The following is a 16,274-nucleotide window of genomic DNA, read 5'->3' as shown; positions in this document are numbered from 1 at the left end:
GAGGGGCCTAATGCTGAAAGGGGCCTCAGGAGGTCACACAGCCGCTCTCCTTGTGCTGGGGGCAGAAGGATTAGCAATGAATCGCTCTGTGTAAATCTCAGCCTGAAGGACATGACAGTTTCCAAAGCCTTTGTAACCAAAAGCCTTTCTCAGTTATTTGTATGTTTAGGGAGAGGAAATACGTAAATTGCTTTCCCATTAGTGAAGTAACCAGGAAATAAACAGAAGAGACCTTGTTTAAAATATTTGTTTTGTTCTGATGATGTAGATAAGCAGCTGGGAGAGCTCTCAAGTTTGACTGCTCCGTGAGTCACTCAAAGCTTTGTCTGGATGTCGAAGCCCTTTGTGCAACTGAACAAAGTACTATATCCCTGCAGATGATTTAAAAAATTGCGGAATTATAGCAACTGTTTATTTACCATTTTCAGGTTCTAGAGTACTTCCTATATTTGACTGATTTCATCCCTGTTGAATTAAGTGGTACTTGAACTGTAAAAGGAGAAGGGGCAGGGGCAGCCAACAGCAGCGTGGCATTATTTCATGTGTATAAGAGACAGCTCAGAGTGAGACATGCAGGTTCAGAAATGGCCTTGTTGGGTGGTCGATGGCCATGATGGCAACAAAGATGTATAGGCGGTTCTGCAGAAGACAGTATCCTTTATTTAGGGCTGCTTGGAGATATATTTGAATCCTTCTTCTAAATGTTTTGGAAGTGTAGTAAAGTGAAAGCACTTCATTAACCTCTTCGATTAGGAAGATGATCACATCATTAAAGCCCAAGGATTAGCTTCACTAATACTGGTAAAAAGCCACATCAGTGGAGGGGCTGCCAGCAGGGCAGGCAGTAGCATCCTAAGGAAGCTGCCACATCTGCTGTCCCGGGACCAACGCAACCTATACGGGATCACTGGAGAAATCTGTTATGCTGACCAGTAAATGGGCAGCTGGTTATTGAGCATGCTGACTTAGGAAGTCTCAGGTGATTTTGCTACAAAGACGTTGCAGATACATGACTAGCAGAAAGGGAGAGAGAGCACAAGGGGCTCAGCCGCCATTTGCTGGGTCTGGGAGATATATCGTTACACAATCATTAAGTTGATAGCTTTAAAGCAGATAAATGTGTATAGTGCAGCCTATCAGTAACGATGTGTGCTGTGCTTTGTTACCTGTGTTTGAGATTACTTTTAAATTATTAGTGGCTTAATCAGCATCATGTTAATATAATAGCAGCATATTATGATTGCAGTGAAAGAACTGTGAAAAGGGATTGAGAAACCAGAAAACTGTGTTTATGTGGTGCATTTGGTTTCCTCTGAAGCCCTGATAAAACATAGGTTCTCCTGTTTTATGCCTCTCACAAGTGTTATTGTTCTGAGTCACTTAATTATGTGGTTTTGTATCTGTATACTTTCACAAAATAAAACACAGTCTTTGATTAGTTCTAAGACCCAGCAGCAGTGTAGGATACAGCCATAGAGATCTTGGGGAAGGCAAGAAAAGGCAATGGGGCAGGGAAAAATCTGGGCTCAGAGTAGAGAGAACCATATGTCTGACCACATGAATGGGGAAGTATGCAAAATGTGCCTAAACCCTGTCCCTGGGAAGGCTTGGATGCCTAAACATGCAGCGTGGCAGGGTTCAGGCATGCAGCACCCGAGTCCCCACTGCCTGGCAGTCACTGCCTCGGCTGTGGTTCTGAAGAAGCAATGGCTGCTAAGAGTCTTGCTGGAATAATTGCATAATCTCAGCATCATATCAGGACCCCAGATACACTAGGTCAGATCTCCAGAAATTAAGGAAATGAAGAGTTGAAGCTCGGGTAGGATCCTGCACTGGGTAGGTGCCTGGGCTGCTCTGGTACAGGCATCTCTAATCCCCTGAGGTCAGGTTTGTTTGAGGTATCTAGAACATGCAGGATACATCTGCAGAGTTTTCCAGAGTACTGAAGTAGTTTAGCAAGGTGCTGATTTCAACTGGAGCTGGACATTTAGACTGATTCCTGATCTCTGAGATCCCTCTTGGGGCTTTCTGCTCCCAGGGATTTTGTCTGGAGACATGGATGCTCCAGCTGAGGAGGAAGCAACCCAGGCTCTCGTGTTACGTGGCCTGGCACGCAGACTATTGGGGATGTGAGTGCCTACAGATAGTGACATACTTGCACTGACAGATTTTTGGCTTAAAAGCCATGTCATTTGAATACTTCTTTTTATTACTCCCTTCCACAATCAGCCCCCAAAAGTCTTACAGAAGAGATGGAGGCTATGCAGACAGCCTTATCCTCTGCTATCGTGTAGCTGCCAGCATGTAATGGATAGTTAATTTTTCCTCAGAATTACGTTCTGTGCTGAGATTGCCGGTGGAGTAATTTTACAAAATGGTCATCTTTCCTGCTTCAAATGTGACCAGCCTCAGTAGGGACAGGAAGGTGTTATTATATGATGACCCTTTAATGGGCTGTGGGAAGCAAGAGGGTGGGTTCAGTCTCGAGGACATACTTAATCTTGCAACATCTTTTATTACATTTAATAGCCTGCCCTACATCTTAATCACTCTGTATAGAGAAATTAATCCAAAACACCCTTCTGTCCTTATAATTTTAAATCTTCACTGTATTTGCCCACATTAGCCTGTCTTCCTCCGGCAGTTCCCCAACTTCTGCTCTTGCCTGATCCCGGGAGTGCTCCTCATCACTCATTCATAGAGATGGATAATTGTATAAATCTAGCTTCTCTTTCCCTTGGAGACCTGCTGGTTTTGTAGTTTTCCCTGCTGTGTTTCCCAGTAAATATCTATCCTGTAGTAAGACACTCGGGATTTTGGGAAGGACATTCTCCCACTTCTTTTTGGGTAGGCAGAGGTGGTGACCTGCTGTAGCTGGTGCCTCCTGCTGATGCTCTGCCTCTGGGAGGAGATGCCACACTGCTGCCAAGTGCTTGTTGCTGCAGGGACAGGCTGCTCGGATGGTATGTCAGCCAGGCAGGCAGCCTACCCTGGGCCAGAGGATGCCCGCAGCCATGTGGAAACGCGTGGATGTTTTGATGTCTCTGTTTCTAGAGGCGAGGGTGTCCCCCTTCACTTTCTACTTGGCGATCAGGTCGGGCCCTCCTGGCAGCGGGCGCTGTATGTAGCTGCAGGCTCTGTGATGCTTTCCCATCCAGTGCTACCTGGCACGCCTCGTGCATGAGGCAGGGGTGTGTAGCTGCAGGGAGACTGACGGACAGGTGTGAAATTCAAAATTAGATCTCGTGCTTGTTAGAAAGTATGACTCGTTATTCCAATAGGAAACTGTATATTGGCAGAGCTTTTAACATGGCTAGTAAGATGTTCTGAGTTTAAGAGTGAACATGAAAGACTCCTGACCCTCTCAGCATCTTTTCCTCTACCCCTGAGAGAGCAGAATCTCACAGATAATGGCTGAATTAAATCCTGCTATCTTCTTGGGTTAGTATTATGTGATACTTTTCCCCTGAAGACTGGGTGTGCCGGCACTGTTCTGCACGTGGGAGATGCTGTTGCCACGCTGGCTCTCCAGCAGGGCTTAGGCAAGGCTTTGTGCTGCTGTCTGCACACTGCAGTTCACTGCGGGATGCTTCTATTGCAGGAAATGGAGCAGAGGCAGGATCAGAAGGGAGCCAAGGAGCTAGAAACAGAACCTGAGAGTGGCCTTACTGCCCCTCTTGCTTTCGTAGCACTGCCTGCTGCCCAAATATCTCTTGAATCTGTGATCGTATGGTTGTCCAGGTTCTCCCAGGTGAGACTACCTCACTGGCGGCCTCTCCAAGCAGGGAGAGATGTAAGGGGTCAGGAAGGGACTCCCTGACACAACTTGCTGGGTGCCGTAGTCTGCAGCCTATAGATGGTAGGATGCAGTCTGCTGCCACACGCTTGCAGTCTGTGGTGTCCAATTTATTTAATGGTGTATGCAGCTACGGCATCCTTCCCAGCCTTTGTCTCTCCATCCAAACTTGCCCCACATAAACACAGAATGTGAACTGTTGGTTTCACTCACAAGGAGATGCCTTACTAAGGAGGAAGAGTGTGGGTTGGTTGTTCCTTCAGATATTCATGTGACTATCGATCTTTGTTGTGAGTTTTGGCATCTGTTCTGTAGTTGTAGCAAGAAAAAGTGTGAGTGCTGTTGTTCAGTGGCTTCAGTGATGTGAAAGCTTCTATTTCTGCTTTCTCAGGAACATCATTTGAATTTGGTTTTGAGTCACACAAATAGTCACCCATGAAAAGGGAGTTTGGAGGTTGGATAACTGCCTCCTAACAAGGCATTAGACGAGCACAAAAATGATTCATAGGTTTGATTTGATTCAGAATTCCTGGAGATGTAGTTTTCCGTTTTGGCCTACATTGCAGTCTTCCAAGTGGAAGCCAATATAATTATTAACTAGAGCTTGCTGCACCAATACTAAAAGTCTCAAGCAAACTAACTTTTCTACACTATGCTTCTTCAACGTCTGATGATTGGAGCCTGTGAAATACAATTCTACCTGATAGGAAAGGTGGCTGTGAGCATCTGTGGGGAGTTGCGGAGATGATGAGGGACCTTTAGCGCACGTATTCGGCACCTCAGTCAGTTTGACCCTCTGGTCCTCTCCTTTTTGCACTAATATTGCTGTTGCTGGGAAGCTTTATATTTTCATGTATTGTTTTTTTCATTTTGTTGTACCACAAATGATCATTTAACGTGGGCACAGCAGAACTGGGAGAAGCTGGAGGTGGCTGTGGGGGTGCATGGGGCCATATAGGTGTGCATGGCTTCACACTGGCCATGTGTTTTGCAGGGGACCCAGGGCCTTTTCAGCAAGGGACCACTTAAGAGGTGCAAATCAACATGATCAGGAGGCACTGATGTAAGGTAAAAATGTCTTTTTTGTAGATTTCTTTCTATGAAACAGTAGTGAAACCCTCCCTTATTTATCTCTCCGAGCCAGCGCCCTCATCTACCTTCTTCCCTAAGCAAAGCTATTCTCAGGCTTGCCTTTTCCAGCCTTTCATTTGATTTTGCACAGGAGCCCACTGAACACCCTTTCTCTCCTTCTGGGGCACTTCCAGTCGGGGGATGTGCGTGCAGTTGGGGGACACTCCTAATGAGCAAATGAGAGTGCAGTGGCATAGGGACAAACCCAAGCAGTTATGTAAGTGGAGCTGATAAGGATTTTACCAATCATAAAACACACAAAATCAATACTAGAACAAGCTAACAGTCAGTGGGAAAGGTTTTAGCAATAGCGTAATGGGTTTGATTTTCTCAGTTTTCATCAATAACGTGGCAAATGCATTTAGCACAGGCTGAAGCAGGGCTAACAGGATATCAAGCAGGCCAACAAGAAAAGCTTTGCCATTGTCACCTCTAGCACCAAAAAACCCCAAACAAACCAAGGTTAGTATTACAGCAGACCATTAGCGTGACAGTGTTATCCAGCTGTTAGCAAGAGTGTTATGAATAGCTTCAGAGAAGTAGGAAAAAAAGCTTACCTCGTCTGACATCTGATACCATTTTTAGGTACTCCTGTAGTCGAATTCTTTTTCTCTGAGAGTTTTTTAAACTTTTTTAAGCTTTTTTTTTTTTTTGTAGCTGAATTTAACTGGAAATTTTGTTGCACCCTAAAGCTAAACATGCAACAAAACCTCCAACAAATGCAAACCTAAATCACTTCTTAAGTGGAAGCCAACCCTATATTTTTAGTAGGCTGTGTCACAGGCAGCATTTGGGTGACCTCAGGTGTTCCTTGGGTGTCCGCAGCAAGAGTGAAACCCCTGGGTGCTGCTGCAGCAGAACAATGCCCGCACCTTACCGCAGGCAAGCATGTACACAGCAGCCTGGTCGGTCCAGACCTGCTTACTACAACTGCATAATCCACAGTGCCAAAGTGGCACTTAAATCCAGACAAATGCAAACACATTGGCAATCTGAGTCAGACAGCTTCGAGGAATCATTAAAGGCATGGCTAGGGCCTTCTCAAGATAACAAGAAATATTTTTTTCTTGTACTAAATAGATAATTTGTGATTAAAAGCTGCTGCAACTGAGAAAACACTATTTTTATATGAAATCTTTGTAAAAACATCTGATTACAGAGGTAACGTAATTAGCACATGTCTGTGTGTAATGTGTGCTGAAAAGGGGAAACATGGCACATGTTGCCTGAGAAATAAAACTAAGTGGCAGGGGTAACATTGCATGCTGGATGTTTGAATTAGCATATGTAAGCTTTTCCCTTTGCTAGGATTCAGTTTTGAAATACTCAGTGAACTAGCTAAGCTAATTATATTTTTAATTACAGGGAGAAGTCAAGAAGTGCTGAATCCGTAATCACAAGAAATCTCAGCTTGGGGTGGGACAATTTCAAACAACAGCAATACTGAGAAATGCGAACCCTATCTTAATGCTAATGCTATGGTGTTCGCTGTCCCAAAACTTTTTGAGAATATGTGCCTTAGTGGTAAATAGCTCCTAAACATTTTGGTGAGCTTAATAAAATTTTGCCTTAGGCAAATGTCTTTCTGTCTACATGATAGCACTAATCCTAACATCTCTGTGTTACAGCAGAATTCAGCTGCACTTTAATATTAAAGTTCTCCAGCAGTTATTCAATAGGAGTGTTATGCAAGATGTGCAACCGTAATAGAAAATCATAGAAGACAGGGCTAAAAATGATGTTTGGAGGTCGTCTAACCCTGCTGCTGAGAAGCTGGACACTGCCAGCGTAAACACTGAGCAGCTTCACCAGTTCAGAGATGCAGGTGGTGTAAATTTGCGTCATTGTAAATCCAACTGTGATTTTATATTTTTTTTCTTATATTCGAACAGGGTAGCTGAAAGGGGATGGATTGCAGTAATAACATATTTTAGCCATGAATATTAATATTGAAGTAATTAAATCAGATGACTAGGAATTATAGGACAGGGAAATACTTTGAGTCTCATTGAATCTGCTCCCCAGTTAGCATAGAAACCCTTTCATAAACGTATGGAGCTGTCAGTTAATTACAGGGGGGTTTAAAGTAGCCCTTGCACAGCCTTGTTTTTCATCTTCCATTTATTGAAAGTTTATTTAATTTTCATTGCGGGATGCTGGGTGTGGATTTGAATGACCGAAATCCGATTTGATGTGCAATTATTATATTCCTGCCACCACAGTGCAGGAAGAGCAGCATAACAAATGACTTTCCCTGCTGAAGTTGAATATACCTTAACTGAACCTTCATAGCCATATATCAAAGTATCACTACACATAACATGCTAAATTCTTTGCTGAGGTAAATTGTTGGCAGTTTCCCTCATTTATACTGTAGGTGTTTAAAATATGCGTATTTGGATGTGACAGCTCTCCAGATTCCGGTGACCTCCTTTAGGAACATGAATACCAAATAGAGCTGAGCCAGTGGAAGCAGAAAATGTTGATGTTAACAGAACCAAGGTGATGTTTGCATTATCATGAAATTGTGTTTTTCCGTTTTCTGGCCATGAGGGTGTAAGGACTGGCTGCTGCTGCTTCAGAGCCGCCTTCTGTCCAGCGTAGCACCTTCTCTTCATGCTGGCCATAAGTTAATGGCCAGGGATCAAGGCAAACAGTATTATTCTTTTCTTCTAATACCTCCAGCCTTCTAAGTATTTTCATCTTGGAGGATTTTGCTGTACTTCCTCTGAGATGTTTGCTTTCCGCATCCACTGTATTACCAGCTTTCTCTGACGTTAAAAGATTCTGTACATTTATTTTTTTTCTTAACTTCCATGAAGCAAGTAGCATCTTTTGCATTGATGGGTTTGTCCTTTAAAGTTGGTTGAGAGGAGGTTTGTGGAATCCCTGTGCTTAGTTTTTGCAGACAGCTATTATAATTTGGAATCAGTGTTTTTTAAAAATACAGAAAAATGGAATTTTAGACATTGAGTTAAAGCACTTCTCGTGCATTACTTTTTGAGTTTATATCAGTACTAAAGGTGTTGCATCTCCTACTCTTTCTTTACCTCAAATACTTGTCTGGTCATTAGATAAAATCCCTTCCACCTGCCATATGTGCTTGTTACTCAAGCTCATTTGAACAAGTAGAAGTGTAGGCTGAACCCTTGAGTTGCCTGTGAGTTGAAACCCTCCAGTCTCTGCAAAAAACCAAACCCAGAAAAAAAAAAGGAAAGTATCAGAATTTAACGTGACATCCTCAACCATTCTAAAATAGCAGAGAATAATCTAGCTTAAAGAACATTATGAATTACTTGATAGACTGAGATCAGGCGCAGTCACACAAAAATGGGTAAAGCCAAGGCACGAATAGGCATTTGGCAGCAACTTAATTGTCTGATAAAGTTTGACATTACCCCAGAATATCTACTAGCTTCAAGAGTGTGGATGTCAAAAGAAAAAGAGATCAGCTATGTAAATATTGATGTAATAACATGTTAGAGTGATGGATGTGGAGAAAGGGTGGATTGTCACTGAATTTCCCTAAAAGCAAGGTATTACTGTGTCTCTAATAATTTGGAAGAGAATTGTAGTTTCAGCCCTGGAACGAAGCACCACCCGGTGATCACACTTTCAATGATGCTAAGAGCACAGGAAGTGCAAGTAGGGAAGCTCATTTGGTAGGAATCTGTTCCTGAGAATGGGAATTGTTCAAGATTGTTGCTCCTGTAGAAGTGCCTAGTGAAGGAAGATGGGAAGGAGTGGAAATAATGTAACCAAGAAGCCCACAGGTGATGAAACTGGTAGTTTGGCTACTGCAGTATCACGTCTCTGTGGTCAGATCTTGTTTAAATGTGGGCCCAGATTAATTGTTTTTTTGTTTTTATTTGAGTATGTGTTTGATCTCAACATAGCTAACAGTTTCTGAGGTATTACTCAGAACATAGTAGTTGAGCTTTTATGGTGTGTCGTGGTTTAACCCCAGCCAGCAACTAAGCACCACGCAGCCACTCACTCACTCCTCCCCATCCAGTGGGATGGGGGAGAGAATCGGGAAAAAAAAAAAAAAACCTCGTGGGTTGAGTTAAGAACAGTTTAATAGAACAGAAAGGAAGAAAACAATAATTATAATAATAACAATAATAATAATAAAAAAATTGGAATATACAAAACAAGTGGTGCACAATGCAGTTGCTCACCACCCGCTGACTGATGCCCAGTTAGTTCCCAAGCAGTGATCTGCCCCCTAGGCCAACTCTCCCCAGTTTACATACTGGGCATGACATCACATGGTATGGAATACCCCTTTGGCCAATTTGGGTCAGCTGTCCTGGTTGTGTCCCCTCCCAACTTCTTGTGCCCCTCCAGCCTTCTTGCTGGCTGGGCATGAGAAGCTGAAAAATTTTTGGCTTGATCTAAACACTACTGAGCAACAACTGAAAACATCAGTGTTATCAACATTCTTCTCATACTGAACCCAAAACACAGCACTATACCAGCTACTAGGAAGACAACACTATCCCAGCCCAAAACAGGACATGGTGTTAATACAGATGCTGTTTTTCCCTGGTTGTGTTCTCGGCAGAGGAAGCTCGGCAGATTTGTGTTCGGAAGTTTATCTATAAGCAGTCTACAACTCAAGTTTAAGATTCTGCAAACAAGGGAGGGCTTTTCTGTGTACTCGCAGCTCTGTGAAAATGGGCAATGTGAGATAAATCTGTTTGGGGAAGGATAAAACACAAAAAGGTTTTATAACTAATGACGTCAGCTAGGGATCATCTTGTTTGTGCAGGTTATGTTTCAGAGCAGTGGTTGCCTAACACATTGTAGCATCTTAAGGGCTTTATTATAAGACAACAATAGTGTTATGGAAGCGATCCTAAGTTTCTGTATTGCCTTCCCTTTGGGAGATGTTAATTTTCAGCTTAGATACTGAAGCTGAGGCATTACTATCATCAGTTCATTCTGCTTCAGTTTTAAATTGCTTAGTTGCTTGTGAAAATTTGCCTGGGATGACAATGGGAGTGGTATCAGGTAACTATTTTCTGGATAGCATTTTAAGATTTGCTCTTTATTTAGAGCTCTTTATGGGTCTCCAGACTGATTAAGAATAGATGGATCACATAGGCCTTCTCATAAATACTTTCAAGGTGCAACTTTTGTTTGTTTGTTTGTTTTAAAGTTTGGTGACAGTGATTCACTTTGTGTATTTTCAATTCCTCCATCTTTTATGTCCTTGATTGGCTTTTCTGCTAATTTTTGCCTCTAAGCTCATAGCATCACAGCATAAATATATTAACAGATACTGAAATATATATGCATCTAGTCTATGTGCCAAGAAGACTCACATAAATAAGGATTTGCTAGATCAAGCCTTTGGTAGATGACTTAATTTTCCATTTTAATCAAATTAAAAAAGGAGATTTAAGTAACTGTTTCACACTTTAGAAGGGTTAATAAGCACAGAGATTTCAGACCAAATCCTCAGCTGGTATGAACTGGCATTGGGAAGTTGTGACCTGGCAGCAGAGTTATGTGATTTGAAGCAGCAAGGGTCTCAGCTCTGGACTCCCAACATAAAAGTGAAGAAATAAAACTGAGAGGCAAACTTTGCCAAGAGGTATACATTGTATGAGGAGCTAATAAATGGTAAAACAGAAAATTACAAAAGACCCAGAGCTGAAGAGAATCTAGAAGGGAGCTTGCATGAAGTGGGCTGGTGGGCAGAGCTGGGAAGTTGGACTCGAGCATGAAGTCCGAGCCCAAGCTAACATAGCAGTGGTCTTGAAACTGCTTGTGAGAGAGAGATGGCTCGTGCCAAAGAAAGCGCCTACTTCAGTCCCTCTGAAAAGATGGCTCCACAGAAACTGCCTTGTGTAGAAAACAACAGAGAGAAGAGATGAGATGTGCTGGGAGCTGTTGCCTATGCTAATGGCCATAATGGTGAGGGAGCTTCTGCAGCTCCTCCCAAAAGTACTGCTGCTGGGAAGGAAGCTGATTTGATGGGAGGGACCCTGTCGTATAGAGTTAATTGAATAAGCTGTTCATCTTCTAAGTGCTCATCTGAGCTAGGCTTAGCGACTCTCCAGAGATGCACCCATCACTAACTATGAAAATCCTTATGCAGCAGAGCACGCAGAACCTCAGATTACCTCTTTCCCTTTTATTGTACAATGCTATTTTTAATCCAGTGCCTTGCTGTGTATTAATAATTTTTGACAAATTACTGTGTTGTGTTGTCTTTGTGTTGTCTAAATTCCCATGTACTATCTGTGCATGCATATTTTAGCCTATTGCAGTCTCGTAAGAGCAATAAGCAACACCTCATTTCCCATCACCTTTATTTTATGGGCAGGCTGGCATGGTGATTAGGTATCAGAGGAAACTGGTGCACAAATTCATCTGTCAGTTTAAACCAGTGAACAGCTCTGTTGTCAATGAAGCTTTGCAGGGTTATATCAACGGACAGTACTGCCTCAATACCCATGGATTCTGTACCATTGATCATCAGAGAAATAATTTTACTAGTTACGTGGTAGTATGAGTACAAATACGTTACTGGAATTGACATCTCGGAGAAAGTTGAGTGGATCATTGAGTCAGGAGTGAGTACATGGTGGACTTCCATCTACGTACAAGGAGGTACAAGAGTCACAGCAGTGTTTCTGCACTGAGAAGATATCTTTTCTCTTACAGTCAAGTGCTGCTTTCTCAGACGTGTATTTCTCTTAGATACAGGACTTTAATAGCAGAAATTCTGTGCAAACCAAGACGTGCATGATGATAAAGCGATTGGATGCTTTTAGGGATGGATCATGGATCTACTCTTCTTTCATAAAGTTCTTGGGAACAGAGCAGACTAGGAGTGACTCATATTCCCCATAATCAACCAAATTATCTCATGAGGGTCAGTGAGGTTACTTGTGAAAAGAGTGGGCAGGATTTTGCTCTTCAACCACGCCTGCATAGAAAAGCAGTGCTGTGAGAGCATGTCCTAGTGTGGTACTGCCCTGGTGTGCACGGGGTGAGGAGTGCACACTGTGAGCGGTGCTGTGCCTTGGGCTGTCCTGCTATCAACCAGGCTCCAAACCCTCTCAGGGCTATGGGGACACACATCTGGTTTCTAGCACAGGTTCAAGCTGTGACAACGTGTCCCTAGCAGAAGCTGAAGCTTGAGCCTCTGTGCCGGCAAGCTGCTGTATTCCCTGCAGGTGAGATCACGGCTTGCGGGGGGAGGCTGCGTGTGTGCCATCGGACCTCTGCGGGACTGTGTGGAAGGGCCTCTTTGACTGCATCTTCCTGCAGAAGACTATCTTCTCTTTCTGGGCTTTTCAGCAGTGACTTGGTGGGATAATGTGTTACTCTCATGGAGTATTTCCAAAACACAGTACGAGCTCATGGAGCTTAGGGGATGGGTTGGAAGAGCTCAAGGCTGTGTTGCCTTTCTGTAAGATACCTTGTGTCTGAGAAGGGACCACCTTAAAGTGCAGCAGTTTAGAATCAAAAGCACCGAGGAATTGGATTAATTCTAGTATCGGCATTATTTGCGCTGCCCTTGAGAGGAACAGAGCTGAATGTTTAATGGACATTTGAGAGAGGCAATCTGCTGTGAGTACAAGTCAGAATGTGGCACAGGCTCTGACACTAGTAAACACAAGCAGATCTCTGTGGATAATATGAGTGTTTTTTTCTTTTTGATTTTTAGAACCAACCTTGTCCTATGTTAGGCAGCTGGAGGCAAGAGTAAGACAGCTGGAGGAGGAAAATCGCATGCTGCCCCAGGTGGGTGACTTCTGTTGGTGGGAACAGTAGCCAGCAGCTAGACAGCAACGCTTGAGTCTTTGTGCTTGAGATAAAATCAGTATTACTTGTCATTTGACATTACTGCATTTGAACACTCAGAGTAATCATTTGGATAAACAAAGGCACTCACATCTGTTTGCTCATCTTGCTCGTGATTGAGTGCGATATTCATTTAAGGCTATGACAATGCTTTCATTAACTTTTCTCCTTTGCAGGTGTTGATACCTTGCTAAGAAAAATTCACTGGAAGCCGCTACTTATAATTAATTAATTTAAGGGTTGAAAATCTCAGTGAACTGACCCTTTACATTCCAGTTTTATTTCAAGAGCTTCTTGTTACTAAAATATCAAGTACTTTTTATAGTTAACCAAAATATTTTGCTCTAAAAATGCAAATGTTTTAAGTAATAATAATTGGGTTATATAATTTTTAATATTTTGAGGAATATATTACATACATAAATGCAAGACTGAAATTAAATTGAATAAATAAGCAAATATGAAGTTAAAGGTTTTCCCAATATGTTTTTAAGAGTGAAAAATTTTGAAGTTCATGAAGAATGAATCAGACTTGTAATTTTTTATATATACACATATATAGCAGCGCGTGTTTCTATTATGTTTTGTTAAGTAATCCTTAGAAAAATCCATAAAGTCTCCAAATGAAGTTGCCCACTTGAAGGAAAAGAAGTTGCATTTTGTTTAAATCAAACACTAGTTTAAATGAAGACATTGGTCTGAAGAAGAAAAGTGCCTTTTATTGAACTTAGCACTGTTATTGGAATGTAAAATGCAAGATACCAGTGAAACGTAGTAAGAAGTAATTTATTCATTTGTGTAAGCTAAGATTAGCTAGAAATCTCAGCCCCAAATTAACAATTTCCTTAAGGCGGATTTTAAGTAAAGTGTGGTGGGTTTTTTCCTCACCTATAATATGACAGTTGGAAGGGCCTCTCTAGCTCTTGTTTAGCTCTTGACTTGCTAGGTGACCTTGAGCAATTTATGTAACTTCTCTGTACCCTAATTTTTTGATCTGGAAAAGGAGGACAGCAAGAATGGTTAAATGTCTGTCCATTAACATGTATACAGTCTTCAGTAGGAAAGACAAAGGTTGGTCTTCAGTGATAAAGAATATTTTCTTGTCAAGAACAGTTTCAGGGCAAATCTTAACAAACCTGCCTGAAAAATACCCTTGTGGTTTGTCTTGGGTCTGGAACAACACTGGGGGATAAATTGTGCAGAACATTCTTTGTGGGCAAAATCGTTAGAAATGGCCATATGTTTTATTTGTCTGGGTTTTGAGGTGCTCAAGTGGAGACCCATGAAATGCATTACCAGATCTTGCCAAAGACTGGAACACCCACAGTGTGGGTGTTGAGTTCATTGAAAATATCTTAGTTGGGGTGCCAAAACCAGAAAATAGTGCTTGTGAAAATAGCACCTAAGCCCATAGCTGTTGCAAAAGTAATTGTAACAAAATATGCTGATTGTGAGATTTTGAAGGGGAAGAACTAGGTGAGCAAGGCCTGCAAAACTGCTTTTTATTTTTAAAAACGCAGGTCAGTTTGTCTTATGTTTGGTTTTGTTGGCACAAGGATCTGTAATAGAGTTCTGAAAAATCTCCTAATATCTATAGATACTTTATTATAAGAAATAATTAGTGACAAGGGTTCACGTTTCCTGGCATATCTTACTCACCTTTTCTCCTTAAGAAAGTCATTGCTTTGGGGAGAGGAAGAAAATGTAGACACCAAGCTCATTCCGACTTTGCATTCAGTTACCTTGGTGTTACATCTGCATGAGTTCGTTTTGGGGGTTTGTTGTTCCTGTGAGTAACACCTTGAACGTGCTATCAGTGGTGGTCAGGCCCCGTCACAAAGACAAGGATGCGGGATGGAAACGCATAAGCTCCTGGCCCTAGTTTGATTCCATTTAATGGGAGGAATGGGAGTTTGTTGGGCATTAAGCCAAACAAAGCGCTTTTGACAAATCAGCTGAAAATAAACGATAAGCTCCACAACTGATGAAGGTTTTTGGCACAGCTCTTACTCAGCTACAGTGTTGTGCCTTAAAATTTCACCAGTCCTTCAGTAAGAGAGTGCCTTTTGCTTTTTGCATAGCACCTCTTTGATAGTGTACTAGAGCACTGGGAGGGCTTGGGAGTTGCAGGACTGCACTTTCTATGAGGGAGGTGACGACTCGCACTTGTGAGTGTGACGCCTCTGCTAGGTCTTTACTGAAGAGTCCTTGCCTTGCTTTCTGAGACTTGTTTTCTCTCCTCCTGCCACACTTTTCTTCTTTTTCCTCTCTGCTTTCAATATCCTTTCTTTCCCTCCTTTTCTGCTTATGTGTCACTCATGAAAATGCACTGGTACATTTGTTGACACCCTCTTCAGATAAATCACTCCTTTCATCTATCACGTAGGCGTGGTTCTTTTCCAATTTCTTTTGCTTTGCTTGTCTCCCTACATACATATTAGTTTTCTTTTCAAAACCCCACAGACCTCTTATGTAAAGGTTTTATTAATATTTAGTGGCAAGAATGTTTCCAGAGAAAATGGTTTTAAGTGCTGCCATCGCTGTTCAAATGGAATCTGAGTTTTCGTTCACTCTGCTGTACTGAAGGGCTTCTTTGTCAGGGGAAATGCAGTACCACCACTGAGTCAGTATTTTAGTTTGATCAGGTAATAGAAAAGGTATAAAAATGTGCATATTCACTTAAGCCTGTTAATGTCTCTTCCTGTGCTGCACAGTTGTTCTGGTGGCAGTTTATAGCATAGTAGTGGGTTTAAGAGTTATGAGAAGCCATAGATGGGTTGTAGGTTTGCTGTGTCAGCGAGAGCTGTAATTAGCTGTTCTTTTTTGTTGTTGTTGTTGTTCTTTTTTTTCCTTCTCTCAGATAGCATGTAGCAAGATATGATCCAGACCCTTTCAGTTTCTGGCCACAAATAGGATTTTTGTGCAAGAAAGCAGGTACTTTCCAAGATTTATGGTATGCAGCTGGGTCTTCTGTTGAGAATGCCAAACTGTGCTGGCTGCGCCTGAGATAAGGGGTGTGCAGCTTGCGCTGGTGCTTCTCAAACACTCATGTAGGTAAGGGTGCGTGACAGCAGTGTGTAGAGGCAAAAGGATTTGAGCAAGAACCTTTCTGTTTTGCTGGATGGATTTCAGGCCAGAGTAGTTCCCCCGTGGGGCTAGGGCAGGAAAGCTCTCTGCAGCACACGGGCTCTGGCAGTGCCGCTGCCTTCTGCTGCCTCAAAATGTACATGAAACTACAGCATCGCAGTGGATTGAGTTTTGTCGCTAACATACCCCCCCCCCCCCCCATGATAGTATGGCCAGTGCTCTAGCCAGAACAGTGTCTATGCATATTGTAATGAAGATACTCAGCAATAATTAAGAAAATATGTAGGGACCAAACAATGGATTCAGATTCCAGTTACAGCTTCCTGGGCTGTAACAGATCTGTTATGTCAGTGAGTAACTTCAGCTAACTGAAAACAGGAGTGTCCTCCCAGGCTTGATGTGGTGGGTAACTCCTATCCATGCCTTATGCTGGGGG

The 16,274-nt window shown here is 42.3% G+C and overlaps 1 protein-coding gene across 6 annotated transcripts in view; it reads left to right on the top strand.

Moving 5' to 3' along the window:
• The window catches only part of CCDC85A (coiled-coil domain containing 85A), an 81,999-nt gene that overhangs the window by 50,636 nt on the left and 15,089 nt on the right, over positions 1-16,274 (top strand). For 3 of the 6 annotated variants that reach the window (XM_030022398.1, XM_030022396.1, XM_030022397.2), the window contains one exon: positions 12,615-12,691. The exons of 1 other annotated variant lie outside the window; for it this stretch is intronic. In XM_030022398.1, the coding sequence (XP_029878258.1) occupies positions 12,615-12,691 (77 nt within the window). Of the gene's footprint in view, positions 1-4,790; positions 4,865-12,614; positions 12,692-16,274 lie in introns of those variants that run through there. 2 more of the 6 variants (XM_030022401.1, XM_030022400.2) reach the window with 2 other exon arrangements.

Source organism: Aquila chrysaetos, chromosome 8, assembly GCF_900496995.4.
Source record: "Aquila chrysaetos chrysaetos chromosome 8, bAquChr1.4, whole genome shotgun sequence".
In the NCBI taxonomy this organism is placed as follows: Eukaryota; Metazoa; Chordata; class Aves; order Accipitriformes; family Accipitridae; genus Aquila; species Aquila chrysaetos.
The sequence above is the reverse complement of the archived record's forward strand: the minus strand, read 5'-3'. Positions and strand labels throughout refer to the sequence as shown.